The sequence below is a fragment of the Herpailurus yagouaroundi genome, unplaced genomic scaffold (assembly GCF_014898765.1).
Source record: "Herpailurus yagouaroundi ecotype Mexico unplaced genomic scaffold, PumYag 142, whole genome shotgun sequence".
Taxonomy (NCBI): Eukaryota; Metazoa; Chordata; class Mammalia; order Carnivora; family Felidae; genus Herpailurus; species Herpailurus yagouaroundi.
Genome location: NW_024412397.1, coordinates 28,453,293 through 28,476,608, shown reverse-complemented (window position 1 = coordinate 28,476,608; position 23,316 = coordinate 28,453,293). Strand labels below are relative to the sequence as shown.

Below are 23,316 nucleotides of genomic sequence, written 5' to 3'. Positions count from 1 at the left end.
AGCCAAAAGTCTGCACCTGTAATTCAGTTAAGCAGAAGCACATCTTCTTCTGCCTTCAGTCAATCCTAACCTTCCTTGATACGACTTTTACCTTTGTTCAAAAGTCCTCAACTGCTGCCAGGCCCAGACCATATCAATTCTAGATTCCTCTGTCTTAATGTCAAACCTTTCGATAATCCAAGTCACCGTGGTTGTTCATCTGTCTGACCATCCCCCACATAGTCCTTCACTCCAGCCACACTGATCTCCTGCCTGTCCTCTGCACAGCCATCTGCACCTGTGCTTTGGGCCACTGCCTGTTCTCCCCACTGCCAGAGCACTGCCTGCTCCTTCACTCCTGCTGAGATCCGCCCCATTCTTGCAATCCAGCTCATGCACCTAGAACCTTCTTCCATGGCTCCACCCTCCTCTCTTCAGCCTCTTCAGTGCTAGTGTGCCAATCGCAGCTTGGCAATTTGTGCTTTTCCCTCTCTGACTCTAAATGTCTTCTTCTAAGGAAAAGATGATTTTTCCGATCTCCCCACGGCACCTTTCACAATGACATATATGATAGGAGAGGCAAACCCACTAAAAAGGGGCACCCAGAAAAGCTTAATTGTTTATACATAAGCAGTTAATAAGGTCACCTGGGGACAAAGGGTATCCAACCCAAAGAAAATCCACAATATTAAATTCTGGAATGCTGACTCTTCCCTTAGCAGTTCTTTGGATCTGAGCAGTTTAGGAAGCCAATCCTTTGGTAGAAAGAAGCATTTCAATTTCTACTTCATAAAGCTCTTCCACACTTACTTGACAGGCGACATTAGCAGAGCAAGGGACTGCATAAAATGAAAGACCCCTGACGGGTTATTCAACACTTTGATCTGAAATCAGAAAAGGAAAAAGCATACTGTAGAAAACCAACAACCCAAGTATCCACGTTCTTAGTTCACCAGCATCCTGACAAAGGGAGCGGTTATGAAAACAAAGATGGACTAGCGCCGAATCCACAAGAGCAGGGCGCAGCTGGCGGGCTACCTAGCAGTACTGAAGTCCGCTGTCCTCCAAGAGCAGCGCTCACTAAGCACTGTCCTTCGACCACTGTAACCAGACAGGATGCAGGACAATGCTGCTGTTTTAATCCAAAGAGAGAACAAAACAAAAAATCTTCCTTCTACCCAAAACGATTCAAACTTCTCACCACCAGAAATACTGAAGAAAAGGTAATGTGGAGAAGTTGAACTTGGCATGCACTTGGCTTCTACCCATCTGAGTGGTTGCTGTGAGTAACAGAACAACCCAAAGGCAAGCAACAGAGAGGGGAAACCATGAACCACGTAATCAACACTGAAGGTGATTATTTGAGAGTTGATCATCACACAGAGGCGGATCTCTGCTAGTATTAAAGAACTGAGATGCTCAAGGTGTCTGCCTCGTCTGTACCAACTGAGATGGATTAATTTACAAAGCTGTGTTGAGTATTACCAAAAAAGTCCTAGTGAGCCTTCCTGCACAGAAATTTTACAAAATTAACTACTACTGAACCTACCAAGCCAGACTACAAGGGAACTCTTATAATTCTATCTTAATTTCATCAATTAGGGTGGCTCAAGAAGTTTCAGCATAAAAACTCCTATGAATATACGAATATATATAGAGATGTATTTTAAAATTTTTATTTTAAATATTAATATTTTTAAATAGCTTTCTTAAGGGAAAAAAAGCAATTTCTTCAGGAAAAAATGTTTAACAAAATCTCTCTCATCCCTCTCAAAATTAGACAACCATTCATCATACCTGGATGAAAGGAACAGCCCATTTACTAACACCTGCCGGGCATCGAAGAATATGGTTTAAAAGGAAGAAGTGATCTCCAGGACAGCCAACTCTTTGTAACACTGATACCTGAACAGGAAAGAACATAGAGTTTCACTATTTAAGAAGAAAAATGTACCTAAGGGTCTAGTAAGTCACTTAGCCAATGTTGAAATACATGAATCTTTCAGAAGAATAACCAGAGATCTACTACACACATATATACCCATATAGCATACATGTAGTACATACCCAAAGATACACTATGAACAGGTGACTTTCTACCACAGAGACACACAGAGGCCTATGAACGCATGAGTACTACGATCAAAATATCGTAAGTATTTTCCTGCAACCCAATTTTTATTATCTGGCAAAAGACAAATTCCCGATGTTCCTGGCCACATGTGAATAGATACAAGCCAAGTAGTTTAATGTAGTCTCAGTTTGTAACAGATTCTCAAATCCAAGTAAGTATGCTTGGGATCTTACCACATATGTAAGAACTCTAGCATGAAAATTAAAAAAACACCCAAGGCGGCCCCACTGAAAACCACGAAACAAAGAAGCTTCCTTCGCTACTACACTTAACATCTTTCTTAAGTTTCCCAAATCCTGACACCTGTCTTTTTTCTCTTAATCTTTTAACGAAACATCAAACATAAGATGATAAAACTAAATGACATGGAAGTTTTCAGAGCGGCGGCCTATATTAACTACGTACCTAATCTTTGCTTTACCATGCTTCCCACATTTCCATTTCTTCCCAAGGATGAAGCCCCAAGATTATTTAGCTTAAACTTTATTAGAAAGAAAAAACACTTTGTGCTTAATAACACACTAGGTAAGTATAACTTACTTCCATGTGTCATGAACAAAGAAAATGTCACTAATTAACATATTAAATGAATTAGCTGAAGAAGTTGTTGAAAAAAAGAACTATAATAAGAGATAATTCTTCAATTATCTGTTTCCTTACCAATCTCTGCAGCCAGAGAAGAATATCGTCATGGAACTGAGTATCTTCATTAACCCTCCTGGTGAACATGAATAAGACACTAATGCACTCCTTTAGTTGACACAGATCAGAGGGAAAGCTTTCAGTCTGTTTACCAGCTATAAATTAAAAAGAGGATTAAATGAGCCCCATAGAAGTGGTGTTTTGGGGAGAATTTTTAGTGTCTCAATAAATAAATAAATAAATAAATAAATAAATAAATAAATAAATAAATAACTTCTCAAAATATTTAGTTCAGATAAAAATCCAAAGGAGAAAAAACTGCATCAGAAATATCTCAATTTGGGGCACATGGGTGGCTCAGGTGGTTAAGCGTCTGACTTCGGCTCAGGTCACGATTTCACGTTTGTGACTTCAAGCCCCACGTCTGGCCCTGCTGTCAGCACAGAACCCGTTTCAGATATCTGTCCCCCTCTTTCTCTGCCCCTCCCCTGCCTGTGCTCTGTCTCTTTCAAAATAAATAATAAACTTTAAAAAAATGAAAAAACATATATATACATATATATATCTGAATTTTGGGACACTTGGCTGGCTCAGTCAGAAGAGTATGTGACTCATGATTTTGGGTTTGTGAGTTTGAGCCCCACGCTAGGTGCAAAGATCACTTAAATAAATGAAACTTCTTTAAAAATCTGAATTTCGGGGTGCCTGTGTGGCTCAGTTGGTTGAGTATCTAACTTCAGCTCAGGTCATAATCTCATGGTTCATGGGTTCAAGCCCCGCATCAGGCTCTGTGCTGACAGCTTGCTCAGAGCCTGGAGACTGCTTCGGATTCTGTGTCTCCTTTTCTCTCTGCCCCTCCCCTGCTCATGCTCTGTCTCTCTCTGTCTCTCAAAAATAAATAAATGTTAAAAAAATTTTTTTTAACTCTCTCTACTAAATATGTAATCCAAAACTGTATTTAATGTTGTGAAGTATTACAAAGGGAAAACCAACTTCATCAAAATCTATTTTTTATTTAAAAAGCAGCAGACCTCTGGTCTAACCCCAGCTCTTAGATTAGTTATGAAATCAATGAGGGGGAAGGATTTTTTTTACTTTAAATATTCCTAATATCTCCCCTAGAAATAAAAATTGCATAATTCAATTAGCTAATTCATACTTAATACATGACACAATCAAAGCTAGTCTTGTAAAACCCAAATATGATGAAAAATGCAGAACATTATAGATCCTCTGAAAAAAGTTATATAAAACAGCCCAACAAACCAGACAAGCAAAAATAAAGTACAACAGACAGAGGATGAAAAAGTATGCTGAGTATCAGTTTTACAATCAAAAACTGCATTTGAATTTGACTTGGTTAAGAAGCACATAAATAGGACAGTAAGGGGCATTAATGATAAAAAGCAAGCTCTCTGGCTTCCCAGAGAAGCACAGACTGACAGCCCCAGGGAAGGGAGACCTGGCATAGCTCCCAAGAAATGTTACTAAGGCAGATCTCCAACCTGCTTTGGGAAAGACAAGGTAAAACAGCACAAATGTTCCCTTCTAATACCAATTAGGGCACAATTCAACCAACCCCTCAATTCTTTTTTTCCTTGCAGATCACAAGAAAGAGTGAGACTTCACCTACCTCGGCCTTGAACTGCTAAAGATCTCAGAACAGCTGAACTATTGAGTAAGGCATAAATGTAAGACTCCACTTGCAACTTTGAGAGCACAGAGGTATACGAATGCAGAGCGAGGGTCTGGTGGAGGTGCTCAGATTTGGCATCAAATAGCTTCTTTAGCTCCCCCAGTGCATTTTCATTCATCTCTACTCTTTGGTAGCGATGATAGCCAGAAACTTTCACTTGATCTGCACAGATACCCTAGCGGTGGACAAAAGGGGAAAACAGGAAACCAGTTAACTCTTTGCACTTGAAATAATCAGGCTGCAGGCATATGATGCGTTGACTCAGTACCACCTTCAAAGAGCTTATAAATCATGGTGAGGGGACAGTACCGCCACATAGACAAGAATAAATCAAATATATAATCAGGTGCCGAGAAGTATAATGCCAATTGTAAAGCATCACAAGGTCAAAGAAGGAAAAACAAACCCTCAGAAAAAAATAATAAAACTTGCCCCTAAGACTCTCATGATTGATAATCTTACCTTCTACTTTGCAAACACTGAAGATAATGTGAGATCTCCACAACTTTAAGGGACTTCAAAATATCTCTGTATCTACCCTCTGCTCAAAAGAAATTCCTCTCCTTTTCAATACTAACACCCCAATACTAACACCTTCAGCTGTGTTCTTGATTCTATCCTCCTTTTTAGTATAATCAAATGTTCCCCTCTCCACAGACTCCTTTCTATCTACAAAGAGAGATACACGAGTCTCCCAATAAATAAGGATTAAGGACGGGGGAAAAGCACATATTTCTCCTTGGTATCTCCGGCTTCCCTTCACTGCCAAACTTGCCAAGAGCGCCTTTCTCTTCCTTGCCATCCTTCCCAGGCCACTATGGAATGGCTCTCCTAATGGCCACCTTGGCCTCCATACAGCCACATCTGATTGCCTTCCCTGTTTCCTCATCACGTCTCAAGCTTACCCCATGGATCATGCTCTCCTTGACACTCTCCACCTACTGGATGTTCCTGGCATTATGCCCAAGATTACAAAGTAAATGGTCCACAAGCTGGATCTGACCTGGAGACATGACTTGCTTGTCCTCTACTCTGTATTTTGTTGCCAACCTTTACATTTCAGGATCCCTCCCGTAAAAATCCGGATTTCCAGCTCTTCTTAGGAATTGAAAAGACGTGGCAATGTGGGACCACACAGCCTCAAAGCAACAATCAGCGAGGACTTAAGAGCAGCTGCCCCTGCTGGGCCAGGCATGAGCCCAGACCACTGGGCATGAGCCCAGTGACCACCATCCCGCTCAGCCCACTTCACTTCTCTAGGTCACCTGCTTGGCCCCTGCAGGCATCTGACTTTGTGACTCCTCCACTGTACTACTCTGGGCTAGGTCAGGGTCAAGCGTTAGTATAAGCATACTCCAGACCTGGATGGCCTCACGAGGAGAGCACCTCCACTGCAAATCCCCCAGGCTCCTGAAATAGTCAAAATACCTGCACAGACAACTGTTCCTCCTTAAAGTGCCATAGTCGACTTTTCGCATTTTGGCAATCAGACGTCAGAGCAAGGAGCTCAGCTTCAGCCAGCAGCAGCTGCTTCCTACATCGGGAGTAGTTCAATAGCAACTCATAAAATTCGTGCCTGTCCTGATGAGCCATGCTGTCAAACTCTTCTAAATACGACTCAACATTTTCCAGCCACGAACCAGGCTCAAAGATTTTTAGCTGTTCTTTAGTAAATGGTACCAGTTCTGGTTGAGATGGGAGCTCGGGGTACAGTCGCTCGCTGCGGAACAAGGGTTTCACTGCCACCAAAGCTGGTACTTCTCCAGCAATTTCAGCTGGCAGCTGGGGATACAGTCTTTTCACTCTAGGTGGCTGAAAAATGTCTTTGGCTTCACAAGAACTCTGCAAGCCAACATTTTGTAGCACCTCTGGAGAAAGACCCAAGGCTTGTTTGTCTTCTTTCTTTTTCGGAGTTTCTCTGACCTGTAAATTTTCCATTTCTTGCTGAGTATGAAAAAAATCAGGTTGCAAGGGGCTTTCAGAAGGTCCACATTGTATCAATGTATTTCCCTCTGCTTCTGTAAAGTTCTTGGGGGTTTCTACTTTGATTCCGGCACTGTCTCCAAGGTCGACCTTCGGCTTCACGGCATCGTCCCCAACACAGGCTCTGACCTCCTCCCCTTCCTTTGAGGTCTCTGTGTTCCATGTCAGGGACCCTTCGTTGCTTATAGTTAAGGAGGTGAGTGGTACATCAAACATTTCACTCTCGTTGTGTCCACTGGCAGCATTCTGGAGCTGAGAATCAGTTAACACCTTCAGACAGTCTCCTTTGAATTCACAAGCTGGAGCAGAAATTTCCAGCTCTCTGGAGGTTTTCGGAAGGGAGACTTCATCAGATTCTTCCCTCTGAAGGGGTTCAGATTTTTTCTTTTCCTAAAAACAAGATTTATAATGTGAATTAATTTGTAATATAGCAATAATTGATGATTTAAACATAAGAAATTCTTAAACTGTATATAAAATCTAAATTTTATAATTTAGAAAATGGAACCTAAATAAACTTCATGAGCGATGTGTTTCATGTTTCCTATTAATCAATTCTGACTACAGTAAACTTGGTAGACTCACTAGTATAATCCCAAAAGAGAAAGACATCAGAATAAGCAGCAAATTATGATTCGAGGACAGAGGAGGAAAGTTTTAATTAGGTTGTTCTCCATTCTGCTAGAGGTCAAGCGAAACAGAACAGTTTCCAAGTAGCTGAGGCCTCAAAAGATTTACCTTCATCTTCACATAGTCACAGAAAACCCATACCTTGAGCACAGAAAAAGTCAAATACCTTGAGCAATAAAATAAGTAACTACAGGATTAGATTATAACCCACGGGATAAAATAAATGTAAATGGACAACAAATGACTTCCTTCTTAAAGAATTTCAATCAATAAATGTAGGTGAAATGAGAAAAACAGAAAATTCACATTACAACACAATGGTAATAACTGTCGCAGGCAAGATCTACTAATGGATGCTAGAGTGAGTGAGTGAAAATGTAAGCAGAAACAAGACAGCTGCAGAGCATCACAGTATGTCCTAAATATTTAGTAATTACATAGGGGGAAATAGTAAGGTTCAGCGGAGAATTCTGACAGGTTAATACCTTAACCCGTGATCAAGGATAACATCCCCATGTGATGTTCTGAGAAGGCCTATCACTTCTTCAGTAGCCTTTCCAATAACGTGTAACCTCAATATGATCATAAAAAACACCAGATAAAAACTCAAATTAAGGAACAGTCTACAAAACAACAGAATTGTTACAGTCATCAAAGAAAAGACTGAGGAACTATCAAGAGATGGGAGGAAACAACAGAGACAGGACAACTAAATGCCATGTAGGATCCTGGATTGGACCCTGGAACAGAAAAAGAACATTAGTAGGAAAACTGTTGAAATCCAAATAAATTATATATTTTAGTTAATAGTATTGTACCAAAATTAATTCCTTGGTTGTGATAAACATTCTGGACCATAGAATTTATGATTATGTGAGATGATAACATAAAGCTGCATGAAGGGTATATGGAACTCTCTGTATTATATTTACAACTTTTTGTGAAGTCCAAAATTAACTCCAAAAAACAAAACAAAACAAACAACAACAAAAAAAACCAGAAAATTAACCATTAAAAAATGCAATAAAATCAATTATGGTTTTAAAATTTTTTCAGGCACTAACAAACTAGACACATTGGAAAACACGATGATAAAGAAGAAAAAATTACAGGAAAATTACTTAAGTAAAATTGTTACACTCAAACAAACTGGAAAAATGACTGAATCAAGTACTCCCCTTTCACCGCGAAACTGTAAGGAAGACAAACCTGACAGTTACACAAGTTATCAGTGATTCTGGATTGTGCCGTCCAGCAAATGTTCAGCAAAAAAAAAAAAAAAAGTTGGTGAGTAAATAACCAAAAATGTAAGATGTTTATATGTACCTAATATTAGGAAGAAAAGATAAATGTTTTTGAAATGGAATTTGAGGTCATCTTGCTGGTAATGAATATGGCTACCAAACATTTACAAGTGGTGATTAAAGAAGCAATGTGCCCCCTCCAAAACTACATTCACCTATACTATGAACCGTGGATATCAGATTCAGATATGAGCCACACAATGCATACAAACCAGTCTGTCCAACTGCCTAAAATCACGAATAACAAGCAAGCGCTGCACGAGTATTTATAAGAAAATGAAAAAGTGGGTCCAATTACACTGCAGTGATGTTCAGCATGCTTCTATAATAAATAGGTTTGTCAGACTGGGAGTTCAGAAAGAGAAAATCAAGAGAGGGAGGCCTTTGGTTACTACAGTGAGTGAAACGCTGGTATACTGGTCAGGGGAAAGGCCAAATTTTTGTGAGCTGAACAATCAAAATGTAAAATTAAGAAAATAATTTCATTTATAATGAACAAAGAATAAAATACAGGGAGATAAATTTATCCAAAGAGTTGTAAAAGTTGTACTCTGAAAATTGCAAAACATTACTGAAAGAAATTAAAGACCTAATATGTGAAAATACATTCCATGTTCATGGAGGACAGCAATACTCCTCAAATTGATACACAAATTCAACATAATCTCGATAAAAATTTCAGCTGCCTTTTTTGCATAAAATGACAAACTGGATCTTAAGCTCATAAGGAAATGCAAGAGACCCAGAATAGACAAAACAATTCTGAACAAGAAGAACAAAGGAGATCTCACAGTTTGCCACTTCAACACCTACTACAAAACTAGAGTAATAAAGACAGTGTGGTTCTAGCATAGATCAATGGAAGAGAACTGAGAATCCAGAAATAAAGCCTTATATTTACGCTCAAATGATTTTCAACAAGGGTGCCAAGACAATATAACAGGGAATGAGTAGTCTTCAATGAATGGTGCTTAACAACAAGATATCCAAAGACTGAAATTGGGCCCTTAACTTCCATCATATACAAAAATTAATTCAAAAACTATCACAGACTTAATGTAAGAGCTAAAACTTTAAAACCCTTAAAAGAAAACACAGGAGTAAATCTCAATGACCTTGGGGTACACATGACACCAAAAGTACAAATAACAGAAAAATAGATAAATTGGACTTCATAAAAATCAAAAATATTTGTGCTGAAAATGACACTATGAAGAAAGTGAAAATATAACCCACAGAATGGGAGATAATAGTTGCAAATCAATTATCTTATAAGGGACTTATATCCAGAATTAAAAAAAAAAAAACCTTGTAACTTAATAGTAAGATGAATAATCCAATTTAAAAATGGGCAAAGGATGTGAACAGACACTTCTCCAAAGAAGATATACAAATGGCACACAGAAAGATGCTAACATCATGAGCCATTAGAGAAAAGCAAATCAAAATCCCTCGACACCACGTCACATCCCCTGGGATAACTATTTAAAGTAAGATAATAAGTGACAGCAAGGATGTAGAGAAATTAGAACCCTCATACACTGCTGGCAGGACTGTACCGTGATGCAGCCACTATGGAGAACAGTTCCTAACAGTGGTGATGGCTGCACAACCTTATAATCATACTGAAAACCACTGACGTACACTATAAATAGATGAACTGTATAGTATGTGAATTACATCTCAATAAAGCTATTAAAAACAAAGATGAGCGATTTTTAAACTTTAGTGAGCTGACAAATGAATGAGAAGTAAGGAAGTAGAGACTGGAATGTAAAACAGAGAAGATTTTTATTTCTCTTTCCTTAAGCCGGAAGACACTTCAAGGGGTGTTAAATGCCAACTGGAAGACAGGGAGTTGGAAGCAGCCACAAAATGGGCCACATGATCAAGGGCAAGGCAAGCAACCACACCTCCTCCAACACACAGGCCTCCAGAGCCTTCCTCCCCAGCCTGTCCTTCAGGCAATTTTGAACCTTCCCAAGTCCCATCTCACTCCACTCCAACCTCACCTCACTGCTCTCTCTCCTCACTCCAGAATTGCCCTTGTAATTTCAAATTCTTCCCCTTCACTAACAAAATGAAGTCTCCAACTGCTACTCCCAAATTCGCCTGCCCACTCCCAGCAGCTCTAGCAACAGATAATATGGCTAGAGAATCAACTGAATTTTTTAAAAACTTGGGGCGCCTGGGTGGCGCAGTCGGTTAAGTGTCCGACTTCAGCCAGGTCACGATCTCGCGGTCCGTGAGTTCAAGCCCCGCGTTGGGCTCTGGGCTGATGGCTCAGAGCCTGGAGCCTGTTTCCGATTCTGTGTCTCCCTCTCTCTCTGCCCCTCCCCCGTTCATGCTCTGTCTCTCTCTGTCCCAAAAGTGAATAAACGTTGGGGGGAAAAAAAAAAAAAAGAAAAAAGAAATAAATAAATAAAAACTTCCTAGCCTCCCTGGGAAGAACACATACGACTTTGTTTAGGCTTTTATTTCCCCTGGGGTGGAAGTCAGTGCTTCTCTGGTGTTCAAAAGTGGAATCAAAAAAAACTTTCCACCTGTACAGGTTAGGGAAGTTAGGTCCAGAGAGGAATTAGCCTGGAGTTGGCCTAAGGAGCGAGCGGAGGCAGGACAGAGAAGCTGGTGCTTTGATTCAAATGGACCATCCAGACCAAGGAAGCTACCTGGAGGAAAGGACGGACAACTTGTTTGGGCTGATGGCAAAGGCCTGATACCGTTCCCTCACAAATCCCAAGACCGGGGCAGGACCTCTAGGGTGTGAATGTGGAGGGAGAGGGAATTTGCTGAGATCATCACCAAAGCCAAGGCCTCAGGAGCAGTGGTGGCTCCCTGTGGCTTATGTCACTTTTCCAAAGCACGGAAAAGGGGAACAGGTCCTGAATCGTCTCCAAGCCTCCAGCCTTTGCCCCACCACCAATTCATCCCAGATGCCATTACCACTGGCCTTCCTAAGACACCACTCTAAACACCACAGACACAGCCACAGCTCTCCACTTAATGAAAGACTGACTCTTAACTCTGGCACTCAGCGCTTCTGATGACTCAGTTATGATCGTGCCTCGAGACAAAATCTTCTTACAATGACCCTTCCGCGCGTGCTTTACTCTGAACTCCTGCTATATATATACTTGTCATCCAGCCCTGGTTACAGGTTTAGACATACGGTTACTTATCTTTATTTATCTTTATGTTCTGTCTCCCTCCACATAAACCACAAGTATCTCAAGGCCAGGGACTATATCTTATGTTTTTGGATCTGATCTGCCCCTGATTTTCAGCAGTGTTCAATAAATGTTTCTTGAGACACTAGTGATGGATTGGAGGACTGTAAGGGTTTACTGAGTACCAACTGTGAGCTGAGCTCTGTCTTACATACTAGAATAAAGAACTTTAGATAAAGACATTATTCAATTATCTAGAAAATATTTACCATGTATTCTGGCACACTCAGTTTATTTTTATATGCCTCTCAGAAAGCAGAGGGATTATCCAATGAATTCAGAGGAAACGCAACTTTTAGACCAGAATATGAATCTATTCTTATGCTAAAAATACAAAATCTCACTTAAAAATAAAAAAGGCAGCTTCCAATTACTTTGCCTACTTGAGTTAACCAGAAATAAAGATAAAGGAGAACATACTGTACATATAATAATCATTACAGATCACAAAATAAAATCTAAATAGGGCTCCATGTGTATCAAGTTATGTGTGCAAAAATTCATACCATTTTATTTTAAACAAAAGATAAGTTTCTTACAACTAAAATTGGCCGGGAGATTAGGAATCCGTATTTCCTTATTTTTGATCTCCACATAAATTACATATGAATAGAGAACAAATTTTAAAATGATTCCACAGAAGGAAAAATAATCAAGCACTTATACAGAAATGGAAGAGTCGTTAATATGGAAAACCACACTTAACCACACATCACAGTAAATAAAATATGCTCTGGAATGTTGTGTACATGTGGGAAAAAACTAAAGAATGCACACAAACTGCCACTACCAGTTATCTCCAGGAGATGGAATTCAGGGTATTTCATTTCTGCTGCACATTTCTGTGTGTGTGTGCGTGTGTGTGTGTGTATGTGTGTACTCTCAGGCACACATACTTCTTTAAGCAATGAGCACTTTTGTAAAATCAGAAGAAAAATGAGAGTTCAAGTTCTGGGAAACAAATGGAAGTTTCCTCATTTGCAATTCTTTCTCTCTGAACTGGAGTAAGTGAAAATAATTACGACTCCTTTCCTCCCATAAAAATAACACCGAGCTGCTTCTTCATGAATAATGAAGGTTCAATTTTACACATTTCACAGAATACTTCCATGAGATTATTCTAAAGGCAGGGTCTGTTTATCAATAATGTCTGTATCCACAGCACTTAGCACAATGTCTGGCACAGAACAGATAAAAAGGGCTTAGACACGTGGGTTTGTATCAGATCAAGAGCTCTTGGGGCAATTTTACCAGCTCTCCTTGGGGGCGGGGGGGGGGCGCATATACAGGGATGCTGCACAAGTACAAAGACTTGGGGGGAATGATGGGGTCTCTCTATATTTTGCTTTGAGTACATCTCCTCTTGGCTGCCACCTCTTTTCCTGTTGCTCTTAACAATCTTACTTCACGTGTCAGAATTTTGTAGGCTTGACCTCTTCCTCCTCCTTTATACACTTCCTTCACCCAGCTTCTGGGCCCTACATTCTCGGTTAAGAGCACTGGGGACACATAATACCTCACTGGTAGCTTCCCACACTCCTTTGTGTGTCCTCCTCTTCTCCCCAAACTCTTAAAGTTGGGGTGCCCTGGGTTCTTTTCTTATCACCTTTTCACACTACACTCATTCCCAAAGTGACCTAATTCAGTCTCCGGCTTTAAATATCTCTAGGCTAAAGACTCCCAGATCTTAATCTCGAGCCTGGAGCTCTTTTCCAAGCTCTAGATTCCCATACCCAACCCTACTCTCCATCTCCATTTGGATGTCCAGCAGACACTCGCTTCTAAATTAGCATATTCAAAACTGAACCCTTGATCAGCCCCCAAACCTATTCCATCCACCACCTCCTCCATCTCAGAGTCATCTTTGACTGTTTTCTCCCACATACCACATCTAAACCATCACCAAATCCTCTTGGCTCTATTTGCAGAAGCTCCCAGACTTCAAACACTTCTTACCACCTTTGCTATACAAGTCTGGTCCAAGCCACTGTCACCTGTCGCCTAGATTACTGCAACAGTCGATTAGAGGGTCTCTCTGCTTCTACTGTTGCTCCTTTACAATCCATTATCAACACTTGCAAGCACAGTACTCCTTTAAAGCATAACTCAGATGGCATCACTCCTCTGCTCAAAACCCTCTGGCGCTTACATATTTCCATCGGAGTAGAAGTTGCTACAATGGCTGACACAGCCCTGCATGACCTGGCCCTGTGTTACCTTTCTGACTTCATTCCACTACCCTCCCCTCCCTCACTCTATCCTATCCAGACTGCCTCCCTGCAGTTCTTGGGGCAAACCAGACAGGTCTCCTTTAGGGCATTAGCCTGGAACACTTCTCCCCCAAAATCCATGTGGCTAACTCCCTCGTCTCTTTCTGTCTTTACTTAAATGTCACCTTGGAAAATTGCAACCCATCTTTATCTCTCACCAGTACTCCTCAACTCTGTACCCTGTTCTTTTTCTGTTTTCCTAACACTTATCACCTCCTAACATATCACATATTTTAATTATTTTTTTAGGGGGATTATTGGTTTGTTTGTCTTCTCCCTTGAGAATGTAAACTGCCTTAAGGCCAGGTTCTTTGATTTTCCTGTTATTTCCCAAGTACCCTGAACAGTTTCTAGGTGACCAGTGAGTGTTTGCTCAACAAATGAATAGATCTTAGGAGGCACAAAAGGAACTAAATAATATATAGTGCATCCCCTACCTTCACTCCTGTAACTACTCATGGGAAGGAGGGACTAAGAGGTAGAAATCATCCAGGCAAGAGCAATAGAGGATGGCAGTTTAAAGGTCTTTCTGTTTCTGTGATCAGCTTTCTGGGCCACATCTCAGTCTATCTTTAGCAATCACCATACATTGTTACTGTTAATGAGTTGTTGGCATTCAGAATTTAACTAATGTTCATATACATTCCAGGACTATAATACACTGCATCTGCAGAATAAGTCCAAATCTAAAAACCTACTGTACTTAACCTCTAATCTACCAAGATCACCAAAGTCAGGGTCCTCTGAGGTAGGGATATTCTAGTAGAAAATGGTACTAAAAGATGAAAAAGTTATAAAGATGCTCTCTTGGGAATGAGGTGATAACCACAACCTAACAACATGAGGTCATCTACCAGATGATTAACATTGAGGAATGCAGGTCAGCTGCCGAGTAAAAAATCCACAAGCCACCCAAACTGTCTAAAGGCAACAACACATGACACTACTCACTTCCTGAACTGAGCCTTGGAACTGCTTTACGGCTCTGTAAATAGTTATATTTACAAATTGTATTACAGATAATAAAGATTTCATTAATGTAGAACTTTATAATTATGGCCCAAGTACAGCCAGCACTAAAAATGAATCTATTTACTCTAAGAGAATAATTTTTTTCAATGACAAATATGAGGGCCTTACTGGTGTTATGGACTTTTTCCATTTGTTTTTTTCACGCTACTCAGAGGAAATTTACTAAATTCTTCTAAGTGACAAAGCTTGGAAATATTCTTCAATACCAGCATCTATTCCTTTATTTAACAAACATGACCAAGTGCACAGAGAGCTGTGAAGGATACTAGGAACAAGACAAGGCCTTCCCTCATTGAGAAGGGAGAAGAGTTGTTGACAAAATAACTACGAGTGAGGCGAGTGACAAAAGGGATGCAGTGTGCCACTGCAGGAGGGAGTAATGTGAGGGTGATGAGGGAAAGCTCTAAGGAAGCACTGTTTCACTAGAGATCTCATGACTGAGCAGTAGCTAGCTAGGGTAAGGGGGGCAGGAAGAGGTGTCAGGGCAGAGGAAACAGCATGTGCAAAGGTCCTGAAGCAGAAGAAGATAGACAGATAGATAGAGTTGAGAACCAAAAGAGATAACAGTGGTAAACCTGAGGCTGCAGAGAAAGATAGAAGCCAGATCATTTAGGGCCCTGAGACCATGGAAGGACTCCAGACTCTAGCCTCTGGACAATGGGTAACATTTGAAAGGTTTTAAGGAGGAGAGGTATCAGTTTTGGTTTTGTTTTTAAAACTATCAATTGGCTTTAGTTTAGAGAATGGGCAGCAAGAATGAACTTGGAAAGGCCCCTTTAGCAGAAATCCAAGAATTCTTCCTTGGAGGATAGTAGTGGTGGGATGGAGAGAAATGAGCAGAATTAAGAGAATATTTAGGAACAACAACTGGCAAGACTTAGTGACTGATGAGACTTGGAGAGTGAGAAAAGGTATGTGGCCCAGATTTCTGGTTTGACCAAATACCTCTAGAATGAAGGGCTCTTCAAATAAATTAACATGGGTTTGTATAGGAAAATTGCCTAATATATGTCAATAAAATAAGCAATTGGTTTTTCATGATGGATTAAAAGCTTAAGGTTTTTAGTTTATTTTAGAAACTCTCTTGCAAACAAAATAACTTCACAGAGCATCCTCTTAAGTTTTTAAGTACTTATAACATTCTATCTATAGACAGAGACATATAGATATATGAATTTATTAAGCTACTGGATTGTGATATTTGGCTTTAACTTGAGTTGTCAAACTGCATGACTTTAAACTTATCACTTGTCACTTCATCATTCATTTGAAAAAGAAAAAAAAAACCCTACAGATTAAGATTTAAGATTCTGTTCTCTACGTGACTGATGTTTACATGTTATGCACAACCACATTCTAGGTTCAGGGACCTTACGCATGGTTGACCAAGGGCTTTTTTCTTCCTCCTCTGTCTAGCTAGTTCTTTACCAGCCCAATACAATGCAAAATTATTTCTCTTAAATATGCTTCGTAAATTAGATAGCAAGATGGCTTTCGCCCCAAAGAGTAACTCCTCACAGGCCTGGGTATACTGATATGCACAACTCCATTACAGTCTTTTTTTAATGTATCATAATGAAAGACAGTCACATAAAGCATTTATGGATTATTAGATACCGTACCAGTGAACACCTGTCTCTTGTCAAAATTTTGTTCCCATGAGAAAATCAGATTTTGATACCTTTTTTAAGTTATGCCTGCTCTGCACATCACCCCCTCGTAGAAAAGGAAATTCCCAGTAATTGTAATGCCATCATCATTATTTCCTTAATGTAAATTCAGTTCTAGGTAAGCCAGAATAATCTAGGTCCAGCCATCCAGGGCCAGCATTTAATCTGTTCACTGTAAAATAAATGTCATTTCAGAAAATATACAGCAGTAAAATTAAAACCCAAGCTGCATCGAATACAAAACACACCAACAGAAGAAACCCAGAAAATTCAAATCTATCTCTACTGTGTGAGCCCTGCCCTGGTTTCATTTCTGGACATTCATTCCCCATCATAAATGACCAGGATAATGAGAAATAAACAGCAGCAGCAGCACCATCACCTTGAATTTCAAAAGTGAAGAGGTCCATCGCTATAATCTACTTTCTATCTGTCGCTATCCATAAAGTTCTACCAGAGAGTACATGCTACGCGTGGAGGAGCGGTCCCTTCCCTCTTTGTGCATGAGAGGATTGAAAATGTTCCTAGGTTTAAAGGAGAAAAGAGACAGAGTCAAAAGATGAGGCTGGAAACTGAAAAGCTACTACATGGCAGGAATCCAGACCTAGGTGAGAAAAAGTCAAGGAAGCAGAAAAGAGCCCACAGAGGTCAGAGGAGGAAAAGGAAAATACGGGCTCCTGACAAAACCCGGCAGGGGAACGTGGAAATGGAATAACTGAACAGGGCCAGTGTCAGTGGGTAAAGGATCAAATACTGGGAGGTGCGGGCAGTGACTGCGGAGGGCTCAGGGGATGGGTAGCCCTGAATAGAGAGGCCCAAGAGAGGAAAAAGGAGACAGGCAGGGAGCATCCGCCAGGGTGTTGGAAGGCTAGCGGGGGCGATCCTCACCTTGATTTTTGTCCGGCTGGCCTTGGCCTTGGCCCGGCGCTGGGGCCTTACCGCCTCGGCCATAGACCCTGCGGCGGCGCCGTCGCCGTTTGTTTTTATCAAAACCCTGCGCGTCCCACAACCTGCCCAGTTCCGGCCTCTGGACTTATCACGTGATCAGACATCCACCACTCCCGGAGAAGGGGCGGCACCTCAGGGACGCTACGGGCTGCAACGTAGGACAAACCATTCCAGGAGGCATTTTCACTGAAAGATGGTAGATCCGCCCCCTTCCATCCAGGCTCCACCCCTGGCCCGGCGTGCGGGGCCTCGAGGTCCAACCCGCCCGCGGCTTCCAAAGGGTTGTGTAGCTCCGTGGGCCCTGGCCGGTTGACAAGTCGCGTCTGTCTCCCTGGCCCACACTCATTTTGGCCGCGCACACCTCAGGCACAATGGCTTTAAGGAGTCCGGGGAGGGATGTTTGTCAATCTTGTTTTGACCTGTATTTAAGTCAGTTAGCCTCTGTCTTTGCTTGGCGCTCTTGATGTTCCTTAAATGCACCTGCGTTTCCTCTTTTGTAAAGGAGAATGATGATGTTTGATGAAGGTTAAATGGGCTAATCGTGAAAGGTACCTGGTAGAGCGACAGACATGTTAGTAAATGGTATTACTAAACAAATTGCCAGGCAGGAAATGGACACTTGATCCAAAAAGGGCAAAGAAGAAATAAGACCCATAAAAGTATTATTAGTATAGAATGTACGTACCTTGTGTGTACCTTGCTTCATTTTTAAATTCCAGATGTTAAAAGCTTGGCCCCATCTCCCTTCCCCAGCTGTTCCATTTCTTTTTCCAAAGCATTTAGTGCCTCTTAAACTACTATAAAATTTGCTTTCATGTTTATGCCTGTCAGCTCCTCTAGAATGTAAGATCCTAAAGGGCAGAGTTCTTTGTTTTGTTCCCTGTTGTATCCCAAGGGCTTCTACCACACTGGTCAGCATATAGTAGACGCTCAATAAATACCTGATGAATGGAACAAATGAATGTGAGTTGTTTTGTCTGGTGGTGGGGTAAGACAGTTGAGATGGCTTGTACGGGAGGAAAATAAGTCTATTCACCCACTGGTAGCATATCCTAGAATGAAAAATCCTGAAATATGATGTGAGAAATGAAAAGCACTCCAAAGATGGCCACTGCACAGTGACTTGTTTGTGAGCTATTTGATCATATAAAGTTCAGTTTCATATCTTTTGATCTCAAATCCTCAACAATAACAAAAAAAGTTATCAAGCTACTCGGAATGCCCCTGCACTTTGTATACCCTGGTGTGTGTGTGTGTGTGTGTGTGTGTGTGTGTGTGTGTGTGTGTGTGTATTTAACTTGGAAAATATGAGCAAAATCTTTATGCCACCATTACTACCAATTACTTTTGCTGGTATTTCTCCAGGTCTGGAATACCCTTTCTGGTTTCCACCAATTCAAATCCTTTTTGGACTTCAAAGTTCTCTGTTAGTCACTACTTAGCAAAATGGAACTGACCCTACCTTCACTTCCAGTGATTTACAACTTATTTGGGAAGCACACATGATGTATAGATAAACTGCAATAAATGTATCACAGCCTATGGGGAAAAGGGGGCATATGTTACATTTATAAACTGAATTTGTTATACCTTAGTACCATAAGTAGTTGGTTTTGTTGGTCAGTTCAGGCAATAGAAGAAATTAATCTATATTAAATTTAATACTGTAGTTTACAATGTCTGAAGGAATTTAAATCACAAATGAGACTGATTCTTTGACAAAATTTGGTCTATTGAATTTGAGTTGACCAAATGGTAAAGTTCCCCCTTGAAAGTGATTATTAAAATTTATTAGATTTATAAATAGAATGTTGAGATTCATAAAGGCTTAAGAAAACTAAATTAAAAAAAGAGAGAGAGAAAGAGGGGCGACTGGGTGGATCAGGTAAGTGTCCGACTTCGGCTTAGGTCACGATCTCCAAGTCTGTGAGTTGGAGCCCTGCATCGGGCTCTGTGCAGACAGCTCAGAGCCTGGAGTCTGCTTCGGATTCTGTGTCTCCCTCTCTCTCTGCCCCCCCCCCACTCATGCTCTGTCACTCTCTCTCTCTCAAAAATAAATAAAAAACTTTTTTTTTATGTTTCCATTAAAATTTATTGAATACTTGTTGGAAAAAATTAGTTATTTAAAAATCCAAAGAAGTTAAAAAGGCACCAAAAGTTGGAGTCTTCTGCAATATCTTCAGAAAGGAAGTGGATTTTAATAGCACAAGAATGAAAAGTTCATAAATTTTACCCCACCACTGTCATATTAGGGTTCTCTGATGATCTAACTGGCAGGTCAATTAGCCTATGTCAAGTATCCTGAGAACAGAAAATTTGGTTATTACACATTTAGAATATTTTATAGTATAGTGGTTCTCCATGCTGATTGCACATTATAATCACCTGGAAAGCTTTACAAATACTTCCCCAAGTGTAAGTCCTCCAAAAATAGAGATTTTAATTGACACCAAAATCTTTAAAAGTTCAAGTGGTTCTTTTTTTTTATATGAAATTTATTGTCAAATTGGTTTCCATACAACACCCAGTGCTCATCCCAAAAGGTGCCCTCCTCAATACCCATCACCCACCCTCTACTCCCTCCCACCCCCCATCAACCCTCAGTTTGCTCTCAGTTCTCAACAGTCTCTTATGCTTTGGCTCTCTCCCACTCTAACCTTTTTTTTTTTTTCCTTCCCCTCCCCCATGGTTTCCTGTTAAGTTTCTCAGGATCCACATAAGAGTGAAACCATATGGTATCTGTCTTTCTCTGTATGGCTTATTTCACTTAGCATCACACTCTCCAGTTCCATCCACGTTGCTACAAAAGGCCATATTTCATTTTTTCTCATTGCCACGTAGTATTCCATAGTGTATATAAACCACAATTTCTTTATCCATTCCAAAAATAAATAAAAAACTTTTTAAAAAATTAAATTTTAAAATGTATATGACAAATAAATTGAACATTAATATTAAAATAATTAGTTTAAAAGATTCATTTCAAACAAGAAAATAATGGGGGAACCTGGGTGGCTCAATAAGTTAAGTGTCAACTCTTGATTTGGGCTCAGGTCATGATCTCTGGTTCATGAGATGGAACCTGGCATCAGGCTCGCACAGAGCCTACCTGGGATTCTCTCTCTCCCTCTCTACCTGTGCACTCATGTGCTCTCCCTCTCTCTCTCTCTCTCAAAAACAAACAAACTTTAAAAACAAAAACAAAAAAACCTATAAAACAATGACAAATGTATTTTCTATATATAAATTCTATCTGCAGAAACTCTAAAATATTCACAGCAAGCACAATCACTGGCCTAACTGAGCAGTGAAGGGTTTGCTATTACCGATCCTTCAGCAGTAATAATCTCCATTTCCTGAGCACTTACTACAAGCCAGGAACTGTTCTGAGGACTCTTCATGTAACCCATTTGATTCTCGTGCAACCCTACAAAATTTTGTTGTTCTCATTTTATAGACAGAGACTAAGACCCAGAGAAGTTAAATGATTTGTCTAGAGTCACACAGCTAAGATACGGGAGAGCTGGGATTTGAACCCATGCAATTGTGCAACATAAACAGACTTTTAAGATAGGGAGTCAGGCTTACTCTCTCTGTATTTGCAATACTCTATACTTATACACTGGGGCCAAGATGAATATCAGAAATATTTTATTTAAAGATACTGAGTTATTCAGAATAGTCACAGCATTGACATGGGCATTGATTTTATATTTTTTTCTTCCTTCAAAGTTTCTATATAATAGTTTTAAATTATACTATTCTTAAAATTTTTCACAAACATAGAAGTACAACATAGAAGAACGTGTAATAGAAAGTTAACCTGTCTCCCTAGAGTCAATAATTACTAACAGTTCACTATGCATTCTTTCAGACTTTCTACCTATGCACAAATACCCCATTCTTAAATACTCAGTGTCTATGTGTATATTGCCTGTGACCTTTTAATTCATAAATCTTGGAGATATGTGTTTATAAAGAAGATAGCTCTATTTCTCTTTTTTATTTTTTCGAGTGAGAGAGAGCACACGAGTGGGGGAGAGGGGCATAGGGAGAGAGAGAGAAAGAGAGAGAGAGAGAGAGAGAGAGAGAGAGAGAGAGAGAGAGTATCTTAAGCAGGCTCCACGCTCAGCATGGAACCCAACATGGGGCTTGATCCCACAACCCTGGGATCATGACCTGAGCCGAAATCAAGAGTCAGACGCTCAACTGACTGAGCCACCTAGACACCCCAATAGCTCTATTTAATTTTTCTCTTAATTAATTTAACATTCCCTTTATATTAAATAAATAACTTTATTTAAACAGACTTCTGGGAGCCATTTAATTGTTTCCAATTTTTCACTATTAAAAACAATGCTTAGGGGTGCCCATCTGGCTCAGTTGGACTCTTGATCCTGGGGGTTGAAAGTTCAAGTTCCCCACTGAGTGTAGCGAATACTTAAAAAGAAATAAAATCTTTAAAAAATAATTACAAATGACCATACTTGTATATTTTTGTGCATGAATACTTCTATAAGATAGATGCCTAGCTGCAAAATTGCTGATGAAAAACACATTCTCATTTTTTTTAATTTTTTAAGTTTTATTTATTTTGAGAGAAAGAACACATGACTAGGGAAGGGGCAGATCAAGAGGGAGAGAGAGAGAGAGAAAGAGAGAGAGAATCCAAGCAGGCTCCACACTGATAGCATACAGCCTGATGTGGGGCTTGAACTCACAAACCGTGAGATCATGAGCTGAGCTGAAACCAATAGTCAGATGCTTAACTGACTGAGCCACCCAGGTGCCCTGAGACATTCTCATTTTTAATTTTAATAAGTATTTACCAAATTTCCTTCCAATGGGTTATATTAATTTTCATTGCAGCTTTAAGAATTTAAAATAGTCTTCTATCTCGTGAGAAAAATCCCAATTTGAAACAGTTACCAGGCATTCATAAAAGGAGTATAACTCACATAGTATTCCAAAACTTAATAGGAGCATGATTCCTAATTCAGCCAGCGTCTGGAACAGTATTTGCCGTAACAGGGGTTCGATGAATGCTGCTGAACTCAGGAATGAGCCCTGGGTAAGCCTTTCTTAAACTCCCCTACAAAATTAGATTCCAGAGTCTCTGTTGCCATCTGCCGGCAATACCCCACTGACAAAACCTCCCGTGACATGATTTCCGAGAAGGCCGTCTTCTACATTTAATTACTTCCTCACTCTGTAGGAAGCATTAATGATTTCATCATTCGTGATTACTAAACATATTTTTTAAAAATCACACAGAACTCAAGTTACTTCTAAATTTTTTCAGCTTCTTGAGACAATTAGCTGGCAGTGCGAGTACCAAAAATAGCCAGCCTACATTTTTTTTTTTTTTTGAAGACTTATATAGGTGGAGTCTCCTCTATTGACAGACTTTTTCTCCCACAGGAAGCAAAACATATAAAACTTATCTTTTTTCTACTATTTCCCCTCTCATAATCTTCCCCACTTAAAAAAATGTTAAATGAATCATGGAAATGATTAGTTATTTGCACCCACAAAGTACCGGATATTGCTGGTGTCCCCCTCATATCTCCCTGGCATTTCTCATTTCTGAGTACACAAAAACCCAAGCTCTAATTATCACATCTTTGTCTCAGAGCTCCCTTTGGCCACATGTATGACAGGCTGAAGGTGCCATGGAAATACTGCATCCCCCTAAACTGAAAGCAGCCCTCCACCAGTGACAGGTGAGAGTTGGCATATAAATACAATTATGGGGTGAATTTTATCCCTCAAAATTTATATTTTGGAGGCTTAAGCCCCCC

General features: G+C 40.1%; 1 protein-coding gene across 1 annotated transcript in view; it reads right to left on the bottom strand.

Moving 5' to 3' along the window:
• The window catches only part of EPG5 (ectopic P-granules 5 autophagy tethering factor), a 104,373-nt gene extending 86,791 nt beyond the window's left edge, over window positions 1-17,582 (bottom strand). The window contains exons 1-6 of the mRNA XM_040478933.1: window positions 17,456-17,582; window positions 5,880-6,824; window positions 4,389-4,626; window positions 2,774-2,910; window positions 1,777-1,884; window positions 790-863 (exon numbers count right to left, since the gene is read on the bottom strand). Of these exons, the coding sequence (XP_040334867.1) occupies window positions 790-863; window positions 1,777-1,884; window positions 2,774-2,910; window positions 4,389-4,626; window positions 5,880-6,824; window positions 17,456-17,518 (1,565 nt within the window). The 5' untranslated portion in view covers window positions 17,519-17,582. The remainder of the gene's footprint in view (window positions 1-789; window positions 864-1,776; window positions 1,885-2,773; window positions 2,911-4,388; window positions 4,627-5,879; window positions 6,825-17,455) is intronic.
• Window positions 17,583-23,316: the final 5,734 nt, after the last annotated feature.